General features: G+C 38.6%; 1 protein-coding gene across 1 annotated transcript in view; it reads right to left on the bottom strand.

Annotated features, from left to right (window-relative positions):
* The window catches only part of pgfb (placental growth factor b), a 63,877-nt gene extending 43,084 nt beyond the window's left edge, over positions 1-20,793 (bottom strand). The window contains exon 1 of the mRNA XM_062042120.1: positions 20,454-20,793. Coding sequence (XP_061898104.1) covers positions 20,454-20,516 — 63 coding nt within the window. The 5' untranslated portion in view covers positions 20,517-20,793. The remainder of the gene's footprint in view (positions 1-20,453) is intronic.
* Positions 20,794-21,348: the final 555 nt, after the last annotated feature.

Raw genomic sequence — 21,348 nt, forward strand, 5'->3', positions numbered from 1 at the left:
ACAGTGCACACAATGTTAATTGTTGAAAATAACTGGCCTGTGGTCTTAGTACTGTAGGAGTCATGTTGGTGTGTGGCATTTACAATAAATCTGGCTGAGCAGAGGTCCGTGTGTGTGTGTGTGTGTGTGAGGAAGGGATGGGGGTGATGTTCATGTGTGGATGTGGCTCTTTGCAGTAACACAGTAAAAAAAAAGTGGCTCTTAGTCTCTGACTGGTTGGCCACCCCTGGAATAAATCATATTTTAGCTTAATTTTCTATTTTTTTTTGTCTTGTTCAGCTTCTTAGGCAAATCATATTGTTGATGTAGATGCCCATATCGGCTGAACAAATTTACTTTACAAAAGATAAGTGTGGGATACTTCTCTTGTTGCCTTATTTGTATTTTGACTTTATTAAATTGATTTATATTATTATTTGGTGCAGCCGGGCCGGAGAAATATTTTTGCTTAATTAAGGTTTAATTATATATGTTAAGATGTGCCCTCAATTATTGCGTTTGGCCCAGTTGTCTTTTATTTCCTAAACGCCTGTTTTCATTATTGAAGGCTGACACACATAGCTGAAATGCGTCCGTGGTTGATTGTGCCAATTTGTGTGTGCTAATAAAAACAGGTGCGCTCACAGCCCTATGTGCTGTGTGGTGGGACCGCATAAACAAAGTTCTTGTCTCTCGTGCGTTTTTGATGATTATTATACGGTGCCGTTTGAATGGTGGTTTCTCCACGCAAATCCGCTGAGCTGTTTTCAACCTGGCAACAATACATAAACAATAGAAAAAGACAAACCACTTAATAATGACGACAACTGTTTAACATTTTAAGAATGCAATACAGTTCATTGCATTCTTTGCATGCAACATAGTAATCAATGTTAATTTTGCCATAATAACATGTTTGAGATGAAAACACATATATATAAAATTAGTACAAAATTAATATTCCCTGAGAAAGTTAAAATAAAACTATATTCTTGGTTTAAAAAATAAAACAAGAACAGTTTTCATTATATCAAACCTATAAAGTGGATTAGGTAGTGCCTTTAATACTGCATTTGAAATGAGTGAGTCACCACCAAGCAAAAACCGTGCATGCCCAGAAAAGTAGCGTCAGATTTACCGCCCGTCCAAGCACCCACTGGCAGAAATGTAGATCGGCGCCTATGCTATAGAGACTATAGTGCCTGCAAGTGCAAGCTATCCAAGTAGCATTTTGGTTGCATGACTTGAATAACCCGAATAACTTTGCACAACTGCTTTTGCGTGGTTACTAATGAAAGGCTAATTGAACACGACAGCTCGGATAGCGCTGTTAGTTTTCAACACCTTTTGGCGCCATTTGATGACTTTGCGGGAGTGAAAGAACACATCCTGGTTATCATAATGAATAACATTTATTTTACTAACACAACTTTTGCGTTTACATTTGATAATAGATGACTTACCTCGCCTCTGGACGTCCCTCAATCGGATGCTTTCTCGACAGGTGCTGCAGCATCGAACTTGTGCTATTGTGGTATGCGAACTCCACACCTTAGACAACTTTTGTCGCTTCTTAATTCCCTTGTTTTGCTATGGTTCTTGTCCACTGCTTTCTGCGGCGTCTGCCATTGCGAGTTATGTCGGCGAAAACTAACCTCAAGCATATTTAAAAGAGCGATGTTGTGCAGTGCAGGGGGCGTATGATCTGACGTAAACACGCTGTGCAATACCTAAACAGTCCGTGCGAAATGTGAGCTTTGACTACTAAACGAGGCAAAATGCAGTAAAAAAAACAAACAAACAAACAAAAAAACAACAACAATAAAACATAACGACGCCTGGAGGCAGCGAAATTTCTTCGAATATATTTTGTAATCAAATTACGCAAGTTACTCGAGGAATCGTTTCAGCTCTAATAGGGAGCTACTGGCGGTCCACGAGGCCTTGGCGGAATGGAGGCACACAGCTCGATCACGGGAAAACAGGGGAAGCATACAAGGAGTGAACTACGTTCCGGCACTGGATTTTCGGGTCCGCTGGTCTTTATGCTGTCTGTCTTCATTAGTCCCAGGTGTGCTGATTGTAGATTGCCTGCAGCCTTGCAAGCAGTTGTGCAACTAGACAGATAGTTAACAGCATGACGAAACAGAAGCTCCAGAAGTTGTGTTCAGGATTGATTCCTTCTTTTGAATTATTTTCCTTCCCCAGTTTTATTTCTTTAAACTTATTCGTTCATTGAGGTTTGTAAGAATGAAAATATAAACAAAAAATAAACAATACAAAATTATAATGTCCATTGTGTATTTTACATAAATAATGTCCCTTGTGTATTTTACATAAATAAAATAGAAGGTTTAATGTTAAAACATTCACACAAAAAACTGCAGATGTACACGCATTTAGAAAACATCCACATCAAAATTGCACACAATGAATGGCTCAACACAATTAAACCTAAGGTGTAGCGTTATCGCCCTTTACTGGTAAAATTTAGCGTTACATGTATAAAATGCTTTGATCGCCAGAGTTACTCTCAGACAAAAAACACCACAACCTTGTATACAAAAGACATCACGAAGTCAGCAATTTTATTACAAAATCTAAATATCTTTATGCACAATATCTACTTACAAAGATCTGACAATGTACTGCGATGAAGCTTACTCGTGCGGATTTATACCGTTGTTGCTGCTTGTCGAGAACACTGTTTCCGTCGCTTGAAAGGTCTGACAGGAAACAATTACTGGAGCACTTGCTCGGGGCACAACATTTATACTTTGTTGTCCAGTCGTTGTTAAAAGTTTTTGATTTTTTTCAAGGTTGAAAGAGTGGTCTTCTTCTACTCACCTCACTGCTGCTTTATTGTGACACATATACCTCGTTGTTGACACATTTGGAATGGCAAGAGTACTGCGTACATGAGCAACCCTAGTTTGAATGGTTTCATCAAGCCTATTCTGGTGATGTTCGACAGACCAAATGAAAAGATTTGGCACGCCCGCCGGCCCGCCAGTTTAATAGGCTTGCACTAGAGGAACACGTTTTCCTCTACTAAATTCAACAGTGTAATTTTAAAACAAAGCAAAATCGGTCAATAAAGAAAGAATATTGGACTTGTCACGTGTTTCAAGTGTAGTAGTATTTTTTAATGTAGTTACACATTTTTGCTTGGATTGAACATTTTGCCGTGCAGGCCAGTGATGCACCTTGGTGCTGTAAAAAAAAGCGTGAGTGCTGGTGTCATTCTGTCTGATTGCAGTGGAACTCTTCGGACTCAGACCACACAAGACCTGAAGCACTAAAGCAGAACAAGCGAACACAAACAAAGCGACCGTGAGTGAGAAACAGAGCTACCCGCAGCCCCCGCCTCACTCGACCTCCTCCTCCATGGTGAACCAGATGCCACATGATCGACACCATGACTGCAACATTAATTCTTGTGGCTCTCGCAGGAGCTGCAGGCCATCGACTCCATCTATTCAGCACTAACTGGCGAAGGACAGCTGTTTGTGTTGTGTATACGACAGCAGCACCATTGCAGTTTTGACAGTAACCAGCTGGATCTCAAGGGTGGTCGTCGCGTCACGCCTTAAACACGGCGTATACTGGATGTACCGCAACAATTTATCAAGTTATCAAAGTCAATAGCTTTCAAATACACATACTGCCAACATTTGGACCAATACACAATTTGGAAAAGCAATGCAATAACTGACTAAAAAAAACATTTGTGTTGAGTTAAACAAAATCCATTCTGTAGTATAGTCAACTTTTAATTTAGTCAGATTTCCAAAGAAATTACTCAAAAGAAAATAATGGAGATGGATATAACCATACTTTCACTATCATGAAAGCTTTACACTGCAAAGCATTTGCCACTTGCCAAGATTAAACATTTTAGTTTGAGAAATTTCCCACTTTACCCACCTGCTTCCAGTCCTACCCACACTGGTTTAAATGTATCTTAAATATGTAGATAATGGGTTTCACTATGTAAAGCGCTTTGAGTCTCTAGAGCAGGGGTCACCAACCTTTTTGAAACCAAGGGCTACTTCTTGGGTACTGATTAATGCGAAGGGCTACCAGTTAGATACACACTTAAATAAATTGCCAGAAGTAGCCAATTTGCTCAATTTACCTTCAACTCTGTTATTATTAATAATTAATGATATTTATCTTTGTGGAAACACTGATCATCTTAATGATTTCTCACAATAAATATATATAGAAACAGATAAATATCAATATGCAACACTTTATTTTTATATTTTCTCTAAGTGCACATTTTTCAAATTGAACATTTTCAAATGATCACTTCTAAGACAGACTTGTGAAATCACAATATCCCATTTTAACTAGCTAGCCACTAACATTTTTTAACAAATCATGAATTACTTTGCACCATGTTTGTACAAATAATAACTCATGTAAAATACAAAAGTAAACTCTCAAATTTTTAAATCATGTCACACTTTGAACTGGACACCAAATCTGTTATCTGTTTCTTTGTCAGTTAGTGGGAAGCCTGGCATTGCATGCTGTTAACTAGTGTGTTGTACTCTGGTGTGTAACTTGACACTGCAACTCTGAGTGAGTCTTGCAGATGTGCATCAGTGAGGCGTGTTCTGTGTTTGTTCTTGATGAAGTTCATGTCAGAAAAGGCTGATTCACAAAGATAAGATTTTTCCTCATTGTTTGCGGAACCTTCTTAATCTTTTGGACATATTTTCACAGCAATCTGGCCTTAAGCTTAATTATGATAAATGTAAAATGTTAAGGATCGGAAATCTAAAGGGAACGTCCTTTCGAATGGAATGCAAAGTGCCTGTTTTGTGGACAGATGGACCAGTTAACATACTTGGTGTTGTTGACCCAGAAAATCTGGAAGATCTAGGCTCAGTAAATTATGATAATCGACTAAGAAAGCTGGACAAAATTATGCAATTATGGAAAGGGAAATCCCTAACCTTGTATGGTAAAATGTCTATTGCCAACTCGTTAATTATTCCTCAATTTATTGATTTGTTTTTGTCATTACCAGCTCCATCACAAAACTTTTTTAAGATTTATGAGCGGAGGGTCTTCGATTTTGTCTGGAACGGCAAACCAGAAAAGATTAAAAGAAAGGTTTTGTACAAAGAGTATGAATATGGGGGCCTGAAACTTCTCAACCTTGAAGCTATGTGTCTGTCTTTAAAAGCATCAATTGTTCCAAAGATGTATTTAAACATTGAGTGGTACACAAATGTCCTGTTGGACAAAAAACATGTACTGTATCAAAATAAATTGTATCCTTTTTTACAAGTGATCCCCTCCCAGAGAGTCTGCTGGGAAACATGGCGGGGTTCATAAGGGAAACAATCCACTCATAGTGGTGTTTTCAATTTTATGTGCCAGAAAAAAGAGACGATATTTTGCAGCAGTTAATATGGATGAACTCTAATATTGTAATAGATGGAAAGCCTTTCTTTTGGAAAAATATGTTTGAAAGAGGAATCATTTTTGTCAATGATATTATCAATGAGAATGGTAAAATTATGAAGTATGATGAATTTAGAGCTATGTATGGTGATGCTTGCTCAAGCTTTTCATTTGATCAACTAACTGGAGTAATTGGGAAAAGATGGAAACAAATAATTAATTATGGAACTACTAAATTATTAGTTTGTAAACCTCTAATAAGAAATTCTAGTTGGCAAAAAGGAACTAAATTAAATAGAAAAATATATAATTTCTATTTAATAAAGAAATCTTTGAAGGCTGCCTCATACAACACAAATGGAAAATGGGAGGACTTTTTTGACTGCCCGTTGCCATAGGATGCCATATTCAAAGTAATCTATAAAACCACTATCGATGTGCAAAATCGTTATTTTCAAATTAAAATTATTTATAACTTCGTACCCACAGGGAAAATGTTAAAATTATGGATTATGACAGAGTCAGATGATTGCCGATTTTGTTGTCAGGAGCCTGAATCCACCCTGCATTTGTTTTGGTATTGTCATATTGTGTCTTTGTTTTGGGTGGAAGTTGAAAAAATGTGTTTAAGGATTGGTTTGTTTATGAAGCTTAATGTGGTTTCTGTTATTTTAGGAGAGTTCATTGACAATCATGATTTAGTCAATTTAATTATAGTACTCGGTAAAATGTTTATTTTTAAGGCCAAAAACAGATATTCACTTAGTATTACTTTCTTTAAAACATTTATTCAGTATTTTCTAAGTTTAGAAAGTTACATGGTTGAAAACGATAATGATGCCAAAAAACATTAAAAAAAGATGAGAAGTCCTCAAAGGCTTATTTTGAAAGTATAATTATGTTTATAGAGTATATGATATATGTTGTTGTGTTCCCTAATTTGAGTGACCTGGACATAATCTGGACTGTACATAAATGCTTATTTTGAAAATGTAATTTTGTTTATAAATTATATGCAATCTGTTGTGTTCCCTAATTTTTTTCTGTGTACATGAATGAAGGTGTGTGTTGCTGAGTCCGACTTGGACATTATCTGGACTGGGCCTGGTTTGAAAAACCCTTTAAACAAATCTAATTTCATTGACAACCTGGTCTGTTGAAGATAAGGCCCTTTTTTAAAAAATAAAATAAGATAAATAAATAAAAAACATTTTCTTGGATAAAAAAGAAAGTAAAACAATATAAAAATAATTACATAAAAAATAGTAATTAATGAAAATTTTAGTGGACCAGCAGCCTATACAATCATGTGTGCTTCAGGGACTGTGTCCCTTGCAGATGTGTTGTCTATGTTGTGGAAACCAGAATATTGGTAGCAAAAAGAAATAACCCCTTTTGTGTGAGTGGGTGTGGATGAGTGTGCATGGGGGAGGTTGTTTGGGTTGATGCACTGATTGAAAGTGTATCTTGTGTTTTTTCTATGTAGATTTAATTTAAAAAAATAAAAATAAAAAAATAAAAAATTTTTTTAGAACAGGCCCGCGGGCGACTCATCTGGTCCTTACGGGCGACCTAGTGCCCGCGGGCACCGCGTTGGTGACCCCTGCTCTAGAGCATGGGTGTCAAACTCTGGCCCGCGGGCCAAATTTGGCCGGTCGCGTAATTTCACCTGGCCCTTGAGGCGATATGAAATTAGCACTAGAGCTGGCCCGCCGAATATATTCAGCGGCGGTGCCGCGGTAATACCGCATTCACCTCTAATTCTCATACTTGTCAACCCTCCCGGGAGACTCTGAAATTTCAGTGCCCCTCCCAATCATCATCACATCTGCTTTACACCCAGTCCAGCGAGTGCTGGCCCAGTCACATATTATGTGCAGCTTCAGCACACATACATAAATGCAATGCATACTTGGCCAACAGTGATACAGGTTACACTGACGGTGCCCATATAAATAATTTTAACACTGTTAGAAATATGCGCCACACTGTGAATCCACACCAAACAAGAATGACAAACACATTTCAGGAGAACATCCGCACCGCAACACAACATAAACACAACAAAACAAATACCCAGAATCCCATGCAGCCCTAACGCTTCGGGGCTGCAATATACATCCTGCTACCACCAAACCCCACCCCCCCAAACCCGCCCACCTCAACTGACGCATGGTGGGGGATTGGGGGGAGGGTTTAGGGCTGCATGGGATTCTGGGTATTTGTTTTGTTGTGTTTATGTTGTGTTACTGTGCGGATGTTCTCCCGAAATGTGTTTGTCATTTTTGTTTGGTGTGGGTTCACAGTGTGGCGCATATTTCTAACAATGTTAAAGTTGTTTATACGGCCACCGTCAGTGTAACCTGTATCACTGTTGGCCAAGTATGCATTGCATTTACGTGTGTGTGCGTACAGCACATATTTTGTGATCGGGCCAGCATGTTGTTGGAATGTATGAAAAGCAGATGTGACATCAGCTTGTAGAGTACGTTAAAAGCAGTGCTTGTAAGGCACGCCCCCAAGACTGTGGAATACGAGATATAATGACTGATGAACACCTTCGTTCGATAACGAGGGTTGCTTCAGCTCAAAGCCTGAGCCCCAACATTAATGAACTAGCATCCAAGAAAAGATGGCAGGTATCTGGCTTGGGCACATCAGATTAGATCAGTGTGTTGCAAACTGAGCAGTTTAAAGTCCTGAATGGTTGGTTTATTCATTGTTATTTTATTTTCAAATGTATTAGCCTGTGGAAAAAGTTAATGTTGATATTTACCTCAGAAGTCTGCAAATAGAAAAGAGGCATTACATTTTTATTTAAATTGTATTTGATATGACATTGATATTTTTTATTTATCATTATTATTATTTGAAACTCAATTTTGCATGTCACTATAAAGTTATATAAGCCTTGCTTGTTCAATATTCAATGCAAAACTTGTTTGGGTCCCTATTAAAAGGTTAATTTGTTCAACCTTGGCCCGCGGCTTTGTTCAGTTTTAAATTTTGGCCCACTCTGTATTTGAGTTTGACACCCCTGCTCTAGAGAAAAGCGTTATACAAATACAATTCACTTGACTACTTTTAGGAGCTATTTACTTATTCTTAGTCAATGACTTTACATCATAATCTTAATTTTAGCATGAATTATATTTTGTCTATTCAAGTTTAAAAGTGGTAAAATTGAGAAAATAACCATTGAAATAAGATATTTTAGTTTTCCCCATATAGAAAATCTTGTTTAAAGATTCTGCAACATCTCAATGGTGCTTAATTTAAGAATTGCAAGTTGAATAATGCTTGTTTTTAGAATAAAATACTTATTTCTATCTTAAGAGTCACTAATTCTTAGTATTTTTTTCCTAAGATCTATTCAGTTATCTTATATTTTGTCAGCTTTTTTTGCAGTGCACTAGTTAAAAGCATTGCTTTGTCACACGTGCAAAAATAACTTAGCCAATGTAAAAATATACAACAACGACATGCTCTTTCCTCTTTTTTTCATTACAGAGAGTGACGACTCATGTGATTGAGCTGGACACCATGGAGAGAAAAGTATTACTAGTGTTTACTTCTGTTTTCCCCGGCCACTCCTTGTTCTTTTAAAATGCTTTGTTATAAAAAAAAAAACATTCATTCACTTGTATGCACTGGAGAGGGCTGCACTGACACTGACACGGCCGCTCCTATTTAAAACATTAAAATAGCAGATGGGCAGTTGCCATGGCAATGAAAGAAATGCTATTGTGCTTATTGTAAGCCAGGGTAGTAGGCTGAATTTTTGTACGTAAAACTACAAAAAAGTACAATACTGGTGACTTTCCTTGAATTACATAATACAAAAGGCTTAGTTTGGTTTGAAACTTCATTGTTTAAATGAACTTTTTCACAACAAATTTTCACAACAATTAGCATGTTTATACTAAAAATATAAACCGTATTTCTATCAAACTTTGTAAGAGGGTGGCCCATGAAACAAGCAATGAATCCATTACATTTCGGTGAATAACTGAAAAAGGTGCTAATTAGGGTAGCGCGATATACATAAATGATGTAAATTTGGCCGACAATAGAGCTTTTAATACTATCGTTGTTGCGTGATAATGATGTTGATGACACATTCTAGCTGTGTCCTGCATATTTGACAGCGACAAGCGAACAAAGCGTCCTCAACGCAATGTAGCATTCTCGCCTCCAATGCGGCAACTTTCTTACAGGCAGCATTGAGGAATAGCTAAACATGGTAGACCAGGTTTCCCCAACCTTTTTTCCACCAGGAACCGGTTTAATGTATGCATTATTTTCATGGACCGGCTTTCTATGTGCAACAGATAAAAACAGCAAAAGATTTGCATGAAAAATTAGCCTTTGGCTGCAAATCTGGCACATTAACATTTTATATGTCTATTAATGTGCATTGTCCCAAGTACTATAAAAAAGGAGTTGTAATATACATCAATTAACAAGCTTATTGGTGTGTTTAGTGCAGGGGTCGGCAACCCGCGGCTCTTTGACCACTCTGATGCGGCTCAGCTTGTCACGGCCGCCTCATCCTTGCGCTCTGCTTGTCAAACCTCAGGACACGACCACGGCCACGCACAAGCTTTATGCTCTCTTTCTCTCTCTCTCTCTCTCTCTGCGCAATACAACGTAAACCGTTGGCCAACCAAAAAGTAACCACAGAACACTATAGTGTTCTGTGGTTACTTTTTGGTTGGCCAAGCGGACGTGACGACAGGCTGTACTCACTCAGGTCCGCACGGACCTGGAGGGGGCGTGCCTTAAATCCGGCTGGAAATCGGGAGAAATTCGGGAGAATGGTTGTCCCGGGAGATTTTCGGGAGATACACTGAAATTCGGGAGTCTCCCAGAAAATTTGGGAGGGTTGGCAAGTATGAACATCGCACACGCCTCACAGATGAGAGCTTATAATGAAGATAAAGGTGACATCATACAGTCCTGATGTGGAGACGCTGTGCGCTGCGGTTCAGGAGCAGAAATCACATTGACCAAGTATGATAAATATTTTAATTTCCTATAATTTTGCATATATTCATATTTTTTAATTGTTCAGTGAAAGAGACATTTTATTATTCAGGTTGGCAGCTGACTGCACAGCGCCAGTAAAAGGATGACGGCACAGAGAGAGAGGACGGCAATTTTGGTTCTCTGCCAGTGGATAATTTAAGTTTGGCGTTTTGTTTTTTCATTACTACAAGGAGGACTTAAATAGACATTAAATATTTTACTTAACCTTCAACCCGACGTCTTTTTCGGAGTTAAAAACGTTTTGTTGCATGCAAAAATTTTATTTCATTTTCTCTGCAGTCGTTCATTGATTTCATAAATGTAACCCATAATAGTTTGTTTATACATAGCACAAAGCAAAAAAAACTTTATATGCAGTGTTATTTCATTTTAAATTTCAAAAGAGTTTTGTGGCTCCCATTGTTTTCTTTAATTTTGTGAAACGGGTCAAAATGGCTCTTTGAGTGGTAAAGGTTGCCGACCCCTGGTTTAGTGGGACATGCGAAAATTAAGTTGGAGAAAATGCGGTAATTTACAAATTAATAAGTGTTTCTGTGCGTCCTAGTTGAAAATGCGTCACGGACCGGTACCGGTTCCACGGACCGGTGGTTGGGGACCACTGTGCTAGACAACATGTCGTATGAGATATGCTAACAGCTAAGCTAGGGTTCTCGAAATAAAAAGGAGTGGGCCGATTGATACAAATATGTTTGGTATCAATACAAAGTATACTACAGTGGTTGGATCGACATTTTTTATTATCAAGAAAATCTTTTGTCACTTTGGTTATTGTTTAAAAACTCAGGAAATAAATAATAAGTCCTTGGACACAGGAGGACTTTAAGGGCAAAAACCAAAGGATTTAAATCAGAGCCAATGGTAGGAAATAACTTAAATGTTAAATGTTTGTCTGAATATAATTGTGATCAAAAATGTAATCATTCAATGATCTTGAACATTTTAAGTATCAGCATTAGTATGACCAATACTCCTCCTGTTACTACAGTACTTGGTATTGGATCGATACCCAAATGTGTAGTATCGCCCAAAACTAATGTAAAGTATCCAAACAACAGAAAAATAAGTGTTTACCACATTTTAATATACGTGTAGATAAAACCATGTTACAAGTGACCAGCAATTAAGAGTAACTCAGCAAGTAGATTAATAACAGTTTTGAGAAAATAATACAACAAGAAATTAAGTAATATATTACCGCATACGTCAGCAGCTAAATTAGGAGCTTTTGTAACCAGTTTTGAAACGGTTCTGTTATCATTTCTATGCTAAATAATATATCATGATACATATTGTTATTGCAGAAGGGTGCAAAATATATTGCAGTATCAATTTAAGCCATGTATCCCATCCGTAGGGCTGATAGAGGAATATATTATTACAGTTTGAGTCATTATGGCATCAACGGAAGGGTCCACCGCCCAAACCCACTGTCTGTCATCCTCCATGAACCAGGAAGTAGCCTGTGAACTAACAGATGGGTATTTTTTTCCAACTACGTTAATAATTTTGGTGGAGGTTTGTGCTGATTCTAGTCATATGTAGTCATAAGGGTGTCCTAAGGATTTTGCGCATTACCGCTTTTTTGTGACAAAATGCAGGAAATGGGATGAATGTTGGAAAAAAGAGGTACAATTCCTCAGCATAAGCCTAATAATTCATGTGCAAATGTCTCAACATAGACTAAAGCACACCCAAAACACACACCATCACACAAACACACAAGGCAGGTTTGAGATAAGGCTGAGCAGTGGTAATTGTGGTCTCCATTACAGTAAACGCTGCTCTCCCTGTGTAAACCACACTAAATTACATCCAGATGGGAGATTAAAGTCTGCTGAGTAGACGGCTGCCCCGAGCGCCACCGCTCCATCTTCTCTGCTGGAGGAAGTAGAAATCCATATTTCCTGATTGCGACTGTCCCCCAGGGCCGGGACATTACAACTGCAGAGGAATACCACAACATTGCCACTCCTTTCGGCTTGTAGGTCACTGTGCAGAGATCTCAGCCGGATGAGATGTGGAAGGAAAACGAGGCACTTACAAAGTATGTAACGGTTATGCAGACGTTTTGAAAGCTGCTGCTAAAGAAAATGTGGAAATGTGATGTCATATCATGACACAAGAACAAGGAAAAAGATGCCATCTGTACAAACACAGACACACGTGCGTGTTACACAGATGGTTCCACTCAAGTACCGTTTTGTTCCGAGTGGAAAGGAAGCACCTGTGCTAGCATTGCTACATCTGGAAGTGCATGTTCTTGCTACACAGGGTCTATAATTACATTTCCACAGCAGTTATTTTTTATTTTTTGGCCCATAAACGAATGAACCGTGGTCTGTACATTGGCCACACCTGGTTTACAAAGTGTTACCAAACAACGTAGGCGTGTCTCCAGGGTCTGTGGTCTTAGCAGGATCGCTAGTCATGACTGTCATGCTGCACGCTTCCACACCTCACTTGTTACGGCAGTGGTAATGCACACTCCCCAGGCTTGTCGAGATGCCCTGCATGTCTGGATGAGTGAATGCATGATGCAAGACAGACTTCCCGTCTTTCAATTTTAATGCGTACTGTGTGGTAATTCGGTAAACTTCTGTATCAAAAAGGCTCCGTCCTGAAAAATGCAAATATGAATACATTTACAGTTGCATTCCTAGTATCTAGAGATGTCTGAATACTGGCTAAATATAGCAAGGAAGTCCCAAGGTTTGCAAAACTGATCCCTCTTGCTATGGCTTCTTATTCTCTGGCAGACCGAGGTGCATACGAGTTGTGTTAAGAAGCATATGGCCACTTAACAGGAAGTGCCACATGTAAATGTATTTGTGTATGGTAAACACTGATGAGAGTGCAGAATCAAAAATTTTTTTGCAGTGTGATGCCGCATGCTCGTATTAGTTTTTAAGTGCCATGTGTCAGTGTTACAAAGTGGTTATTTTTGTACGATTTTCAAACTCAACTCTTGCTTCAAACTTTCGAGGATATCTTTTTCCCTGTTATTGGTCCCCACAAAAAGTCTACGGCAGGAATAGTTTGGGATTAGTTTGCACTTACTGACACAACTTTGGTCAGGAATTGAACCAATGCTCTCTGCCATGAACGGCAGAAACAATCATTACCCCAAAAGAGATTAAACTGGCTAAATGTATAAACACAATTCATAAGTCATGAATTATTTCCAAATATTATTTTTTTATTAGACGGCACCAACTTTCTAAAGTTATTGATAGTGATTTGAAAAATTAGCTACTAACATTTGGCAACTCTTTTGCAGGCTGCAACATGATTTAACCTGAGATACTGCAGGATTATAGCATGTGCTTTATTTATATGCACAAGTGTCACTCATATAGGAACAAGAGAGCATAGAGTGTTAAGGCAGACAGAATAAAAAGTGGATGCTAGTTACATCATAACCCACATTTACCTTCATTAGTGATAAGCTGACCAGGAAGTTATTGTTATAGAATTTGGCCAGGACAGTTTCGATGACAAGAAATCTCAGTACACACACTCTCCCAAAGAAAATGGAATAAACAGCAAAGCCAATAAAAATCGACTAGTAGAAAATGTTTTGGTCTTGACATACCGGTAAGTTCTTGTGCCGTCTTGTTGCTAGGCAGAGTTCATAGGGCTCAGCCATAACTGGTACAGCCTCTTGAGAACCTATGTCCTCTGCAGTGGACTTTTGGTTGTGGTTTATTTTGTTCTTGTCAGACCTTGACAAAAATAGCCCTGTTGTGCATGACTGTTCACATAGAGGCTGCAGAGGATGTTCTCAAGAGGCTATACAAGTCAAGCCTTGCAACTGCCCTGTACTAAACATAATAATAGGAAACATAAAAATCTGTAAAGGTATCAAGTACACATTCAACTAAATGTTTCATATAACTGAAAATAACTCCACTGAAAATAGTGTGTGCATATATTACATTAGATTAGATTACAAGAAATGTATTGATCCTTGGACATGTATCTTTAGGGAAATAAAGGATGACGCTTGCATTTGTCTTCATTAACTAAAAAAACTTAATAGATATGACTCTCAAAGTGATATACGAAAGCAAGAAAAACTGTTCACCTTTATCTTGTTATAAGTGTGTTTATTGAATGATAGTAGTGGTTATGCAAGTGATGACAATTACCCGGCATTATTAATATCACACACTTCTGGGAAGAAAACACTTCTGACCCAAGCAAGACAGACTTTTAGTCCTCCCGAGAGACATTTAGTCAGCCAGAGGATGGTGTGGCAGTCACGTTCATGTGTGATTTATGTGATACACACTGACAAAGAAATAACAAATACTCTTAGTAAGATGTTGAAATACTATATAGTTGCTGTCAATCTTTATAGTGCGGGTATTAAGCTCTGGTTGGGCCCTGGATTTTTTTTTATTATAAGCAGGCGGTGAGCTGATTATCAGGATTAGTAAATATGTGCTGACTACTCGCTATCACTCACTCTTATCCAAACTGCTGCAGTGTCTTTGGTTCTATACTTCGAATATAATACGTCTTTGAATGGAACCTTTTGGCAGACTCATTACTTTTGGCACGGTGGTGATACATCGACTTACTCCTTAAATGATAAAAAATGTAGTGTTTCCCATACAATTAAGGCTGAAACGACGCGTCGACGTAGTCGACGTCATCGGTTACGTAAATACGTCGACGCCGTTTTTGTGCGTCGACGCGTCGCATATTTACGTCACACTACCGTCATGGCGGACCGCAAAGAAGACGATCAAAGCAGACGATCAAAGCAGACGATGCAAGCGGTGCGAGCGAGGGGGGAAAAGCATGCCAAAAGTGGTCAAAAGTGTGGGAGTATTTCAATAAACGGCCTAATAATGTTGTTGTATGCACACTGTGTCGAGCGGAAATGGCCTATCATAGCAGCACAACGGCTATGAACGAACATTTGAAAAGAAAACCATCAACTAGTCAATCGTCCGCGCGAGCATACGTTGTCATCATTACACAAAAACATGACTGTGTCATTTGTATCTGCTAGGGGTGTAACGGTACGTGTTTTGTATTGAACCGTTTCGGTACGGGGCTTTCGGTTCGGCACGGGGGTGTACCGAACGAGTTTCTAAGCTAAAGCTAACTTTAGCTGCTAAAGTCTTAACAAGCTGCTTCGCTCCTCTGCGTCTGTCCCAGCACGCAGCATTGTCCCACCCACACAACCATCTGATAGGTACACACGCAGCATTGTCCCACCCACACAACCATCTGATTGGTACACACGAAGCATTATCAGCCAATCAGCAGTGCGTATTCATAGCGCATGTAGTCAGCGCTTCAGCGTGGAGCAGATAGGTGTTTAGCAGGTGAGCATCAGGCAGCGGACTCTCCCCAAATGATAATAAACACCTCCCAGTCAACTACTAGTAACATCACTATGAGCCCGTTGACCTTCTAGAAATATAAACTGCAGCTCAGCTCACTCGCAGTCCTGGCTTGAGGTGAAGGCTAATTACCTCTCGTTCCAGCCACATCGACCCCTTCTGAGCGCCTATTTTCAGCTGCTGGGAATATTGTAAACAAGAAAAGAACCAAACATGTACACATGCTAACCTTTCTTCATTACAACTGTTAGTCACTCACTGGAATGAGTAGAATTGGTTATTGTGTACTGTGTTGGACTGGATGTTTATTTTGCACATTTTAAAAGCAATACTTAATGTTTACAGTGCTCCAGAATATTTAGATTGGCACTTTTTTGTATTGGATGTTTATCTTTATTTTTGCACATTTTAGCAAATAAGCAATACTTTCACTTTTGTTGAAATGTTTACACTGTTGTTACAGAATATTTCGTTTTGCACTTTTTTGTATTGGATGTTTATCTTTATTTTTGCACATTTTAAAGCAAAATAAGCAATACTTTTACTTTTGAAATGCTTATACTATTGCAGAATATTAAGATTTGCACTGGATGTTGACTTTTATATTTGCACATTAAAAAGCAAATAAGCTACTTTTAATTTTGTTAAATGTTAAAAGTTTTAAATGTTTACATTGTTACAGAATATTTAGTCATGTTGTTGTCAATGTTGACTGAGTGGCCATACTTCTTTTTTTGTAAATAAAAGCCATGCCTTTTGAAAAAACGGGCCTACATTTATTTTTTCATCTTCATTTTGAATAAAAAAAATAATCGGTAAAAGGAAAAATAATCTATAGATTAATCGAAAAAATAATCTATAGATTAACCGATTAATCGAAAAAATAATCTATAGATTAATCGATAGAAAAATAATCGTTAGCTGCAGCCTTACATACAATCAGTTTTTTGTTGTCATTGCTCACAAAACGGGAATGGAGCATGTCGTTACAACTCTGAGGCTTAAAGTACCTCATCGGGTATGTCAGAGAATAAGAAGACAGAGCATGTGGAACCACTGCTACCAACTTAGCGACTTTAATAAAATCCCTCTACACATTCGTTTTCATAAAGGGACAAGAGACAATTTCGGTGAAGACACTTTTGACTCTGACATGAATGCAGGGACTGCTTCTCATAATGAGCAGTGGTTAGGCCGAACATCTCTGTTTGTGGCAATTTAAAATTAGACAAATAGAAGCAACAGAAAAGTGATTTGCTTTTCATTTTTTGTACTCACAATTTTCCCAACATAATAAAAAATACCTTTACTAAAAAACTTTCTGTCAGTTTGACCTACAACAGGATCCAATGCTTTATAAGATATAGATCGGAATACTTCAAATGTACACATTCCACCATTATATAGTCCATTGGTGGGAATTATTCTGAAAACATTGATAATAATATCATAATTTGCTTTATATCCTATATGAGATCCCAGGACATCATCTAAACAACTTTGTGGATCACAAGTACAGATAAAATAATAATACATAAGAATAAAAAGTCTTTAAAACTATAAAAAAAAATTCAGAGAAGATTAAAATGTGAATGCAGGATTGTACTACCCTACATAGTGTGAACTACTTCACAAACCCAAAGCAGCACAGTCAACCAGAAAAATGAATCCTAATGCTTTGACTCTGACTCAGACCGCATGTACAGTATATATACTTGCTGCGTTTTTCTCTGTTTTTTGCTTTGAACAAAGAGAGCACAGTCTACCGAGTCAAATTCGTATGTGTTAAACATACTTAGCCAATAAAGCTGATTCTGATTCGGATATAAAATGGCTTGCAAATAAACGGCTTGCAACTTTTGTTCTCGTCATTCACTTAGAAGAGCTGTTCCAAAAGTTTTGACTTGTTTGTGAACGTCACATCTCTAACTCCTTGATGCCTTAAGAGTTGTGATGACAGCCAAGTGCTTTAAACTCATTGGCTAGCGCTGCTCGACTTAACTCGTAATCTGTGGGGAAGAGTGGCCACTGGTTTACGGCCGGCGCGTGCAGGGTTGGACTAGGCTATACATGTAATACAAAAAAAGTTGTATATACAATGTATTTAAAGTAGGGTTGTCAAAAATAGTTAACTTGTGTGATTAATCTCAAACACATTAATCACGTATAAACACAGATTATTCATGCAATAAATAAATACAAATAAATAACATGATTGTGTAAAACATTAAAAAAAAAAAATATTGGATTAAATTCTGACAATAAAAGTGTCCAAATATTGATGTCTTTTTCAAGTTAATTAAAAAGGTAATTATAAAAGCCAGTAATAACCTGTGGTTAATCATGATTAATCCAAATTCAAACATGTGATCAGTCGGATACAATTTTTTTACAATTTGACAGTATTAATTTAAAGACAACACTTTGTGTTATTGTAAGTTATTGGTATCAATATTTCAGCCAATTTTCTTTACATTGTGCCCTTTTGCTCTATTATCCTAATTGTGGCAGTTTTCTTTCTTGTTAAATTTTATTTTTACAATAGCAATATATAGGGGTTTAACGGTACGTGTATTTGTATTGAACCGTTTCGGTACGAGGGTTCCGGTTCGGTTCGGAGGTGTACCGAACGAGTTTCCACACGGACATATTAAGTAGCGTAACGTACGTTGTGTAAACAATGCACACCGAGGCACAACACACGGCATGCTAGCAGCTAACGGGCTACGATAGACTGACCATACGTCCTCTTTTCACCGGACATGTCCTCTTTTGCGGAGCTGTCAGAGCGGAGTTTCTTAAACGCCTCAAATGTCCGGCATTTTGAGTAAGGGTTGCGTGTATTTTCAATGTACGTTCAGAGTTATGAAGGGGTTAAAAACAAAACAAATTGTGCACGCAGCAGCATTCATGAGGGAGGGGCAGAGACATAGAGAGCGAGAGAGTTATGATAAACGCGCATGCGTCGCCAGGCTCTGCTTTTTATCGATAGATTTATCAGATTTGATATTTTATTATCTATAGCAGGGGTGTCAAAAGTGTGCCCTGGAGGCCATTTGCGGCCCACAGCTAATGTTTTAAATGCCCACGGCACATTCTAAAAATACTATTAAAATAAACAAAAACATAACAAAAGTGAAATAAAAAAGCTTAAAGATTAAATGTAATTTCGAAAAAGTTGCAATGTTGACCAATAAAATAAAGCTGTTTTTTTTTCTGTCAGACTGTCATTGCTCAAAACATGATATTGAATCAAAATCAATGTTATTATGAATTATTGACCTATCCAAGGTTCCAATTACTTCACATCAAATATTCCACTAAGAAAAATATTTTTGGCGGAAGATTTTGCAAATTTGGTAAATAAATAACCCCAAAATGTATATTTTGTTGTTTTCTTACTGTACCGAAAATGAACCGAACCGTGACCTCTAAATCGAGGTACGTACCGAACCGAAATGTTTGTGTACCGTTACACCCCTAGCAATATAGCATTATTGCTCCCAGGCCACACTTCGGACACCCCTGGTTTAACCCTTTCGAAGGCATAGCTGGGTTGGTAGAGTGGCCGTGCCAGCAACTTGAGGGTTCCAGGTTCGATTCCCGCTTCCGCCATCCTAGTCACTGCCGTCGTGTCCCTGGGCAAGACACTTTACCCACCTGCTCCCAGTGCCACACACTGGTTTAAATGTAACTTAGATATTGGGTTTCACTATGTAAAGCGCTTTGAGTCACTAGAGAAAGGCGCTATATAAATATAATTCACTCACACACACACACACACACACACACACACACACACACACACACACACACACACACACACACACACACACACACACACACACACACACACACAAATAACCATATTTGGTAACATTAGTTGGAATTGGGGGTTAAATCACCAAAATGATTCCTGAGCGCGGCCACCGCTGCTGCTCACTGCTCCCCTCACTTCCCAGGGGGTGGAACAAGGTGATGGGTCAAATGCAGAGAGTAATTTCACCACACCTAGTGTGTGTGTGACTATCAGTGGTATTTTAACTTTAACATAAACAATAGAGTAAAAAAAAGGGCATGTATTCCATCAGTGGAGCTGGGCAATGACGCATAACAAATATTATTGAATGGATATACTGTATGCACATCATATTATTAGGCTATACCAGTGCTTCTCAAACTGTGGTATGTGGGCTCTATCTAGTGGTAAGCCAAATAATTACTTGATTTAAGTACAGTGTTTTATGCTCCTATATTCAAACATAGTGTCACTGTTCAAACTATAAACTACAAAAATATCAAATATACTGGTTAAGTAAAACCACTGCCTTGTTTTTAATGAATACTTAAGCCTACTACACTACTGTATTTTAACGTTGGTCCTTCTGGTGGTACTAGGAGGTAAAAAAAGAAGTTTGACAACGTTGTATGTACTGTTTGGATTACTTGTATGTATTTCTGATTGTCCCAGGATGGCAGATGCTGATAATTTGACTAAAAGTCATCTATGTTTCAAATAAAAGAAGCGTGGTTTGTTGTCAACTAACTGAAAACAATAGACGGTGCATGTCAAGGTTAAATGATTATAACACGTTAAAAACAATGTTTGACGACGTGATTTGACACATTTGAAAGGTGCCGGCTTACCTGTGCAGGTGAGAGCAGCAGATAAAGAGCCACAGCAGCCTCGACCAACAAGCCCAGTTTCATGTTGGATGATGGGTCCACGTCAAAAGCAATCCAGGAAGAAGAAGCTTGATCCGGGTGAAGTAAAACAAGGACGGCGTCGTTAACCAGATGCAGCGCGCAGCTCCATTCATAAGTGGAATAATAAATAGGGAGGTCTCGTGGATGTAGAATGTTTTTAACTGCACGGGTAGATCCGCACGAGGGTTATAGCCTTGACAAAATATTTCAATGACGAACAAATGGTTTAAAAAACGGAATAAAATGAGCCTTCAAGCCACAAAAATCAGCCGCCAAGTGTCGGTCCTGCCACATAAATACACACTTGTCTCTAATTGGCCCTCACTACCTTTTTCTACAACTCAACACTTGTAGCCCCTCCCCTTCTTGACAACACCCCCCTCCCCCCCTCACCTCCTCCTCCTCCTCCTGCCCTCTTTCTGGCTCCACATGATGAGCTATGCAATAGCAACATATCAGATGCTGTAGGTGCTGATCTTTATTTCTGATCTCCAGACTACACAGCAGGTGATTTACGCAGGCTGAGTGCATGTGGAAGAGGAGGGAAGGGGGGCAGGTAAACATTTAGAGAGCCTCTTTGATGACCCATGGCTCCGGGATGCTCAGTGAATTTGTGCTTCAGAGACAGAGAGGAAAAAAAAGGGGGGGCGAGGGGGTGGGGGGTGGATTCCATTACTGTTGACACTTTGAGTTAATCTTCTCTGTTTGCAGAAACCTTGGAAGGAAAAGGATTCCTTGTGGGCTTCCATGCATTCCTTGACCAGGGCCGGACTCGCTGTAGTTTCCAGAGTTATTGTACAGAACATGCTCTCCAAACATCTTACAAAGCGGCCGG

The sequence above is a fragment of the Entelurus aequoreus genome, linkage group LG03 (genome assembly GCF_033978785.1).
Source record: "Entelurus aequoreus isolate RoL-2023_Sb linkage group LG03, RoL_Eaeq_v1.1, whole genome shotgun sequence".
Taxonomy (NCBI): Eukaryota; Metazoa; Chordata; class Actinopteri; order Syngnathiformes; family Syngnathidae; genus Entelurus; species Entelurus aequoreus.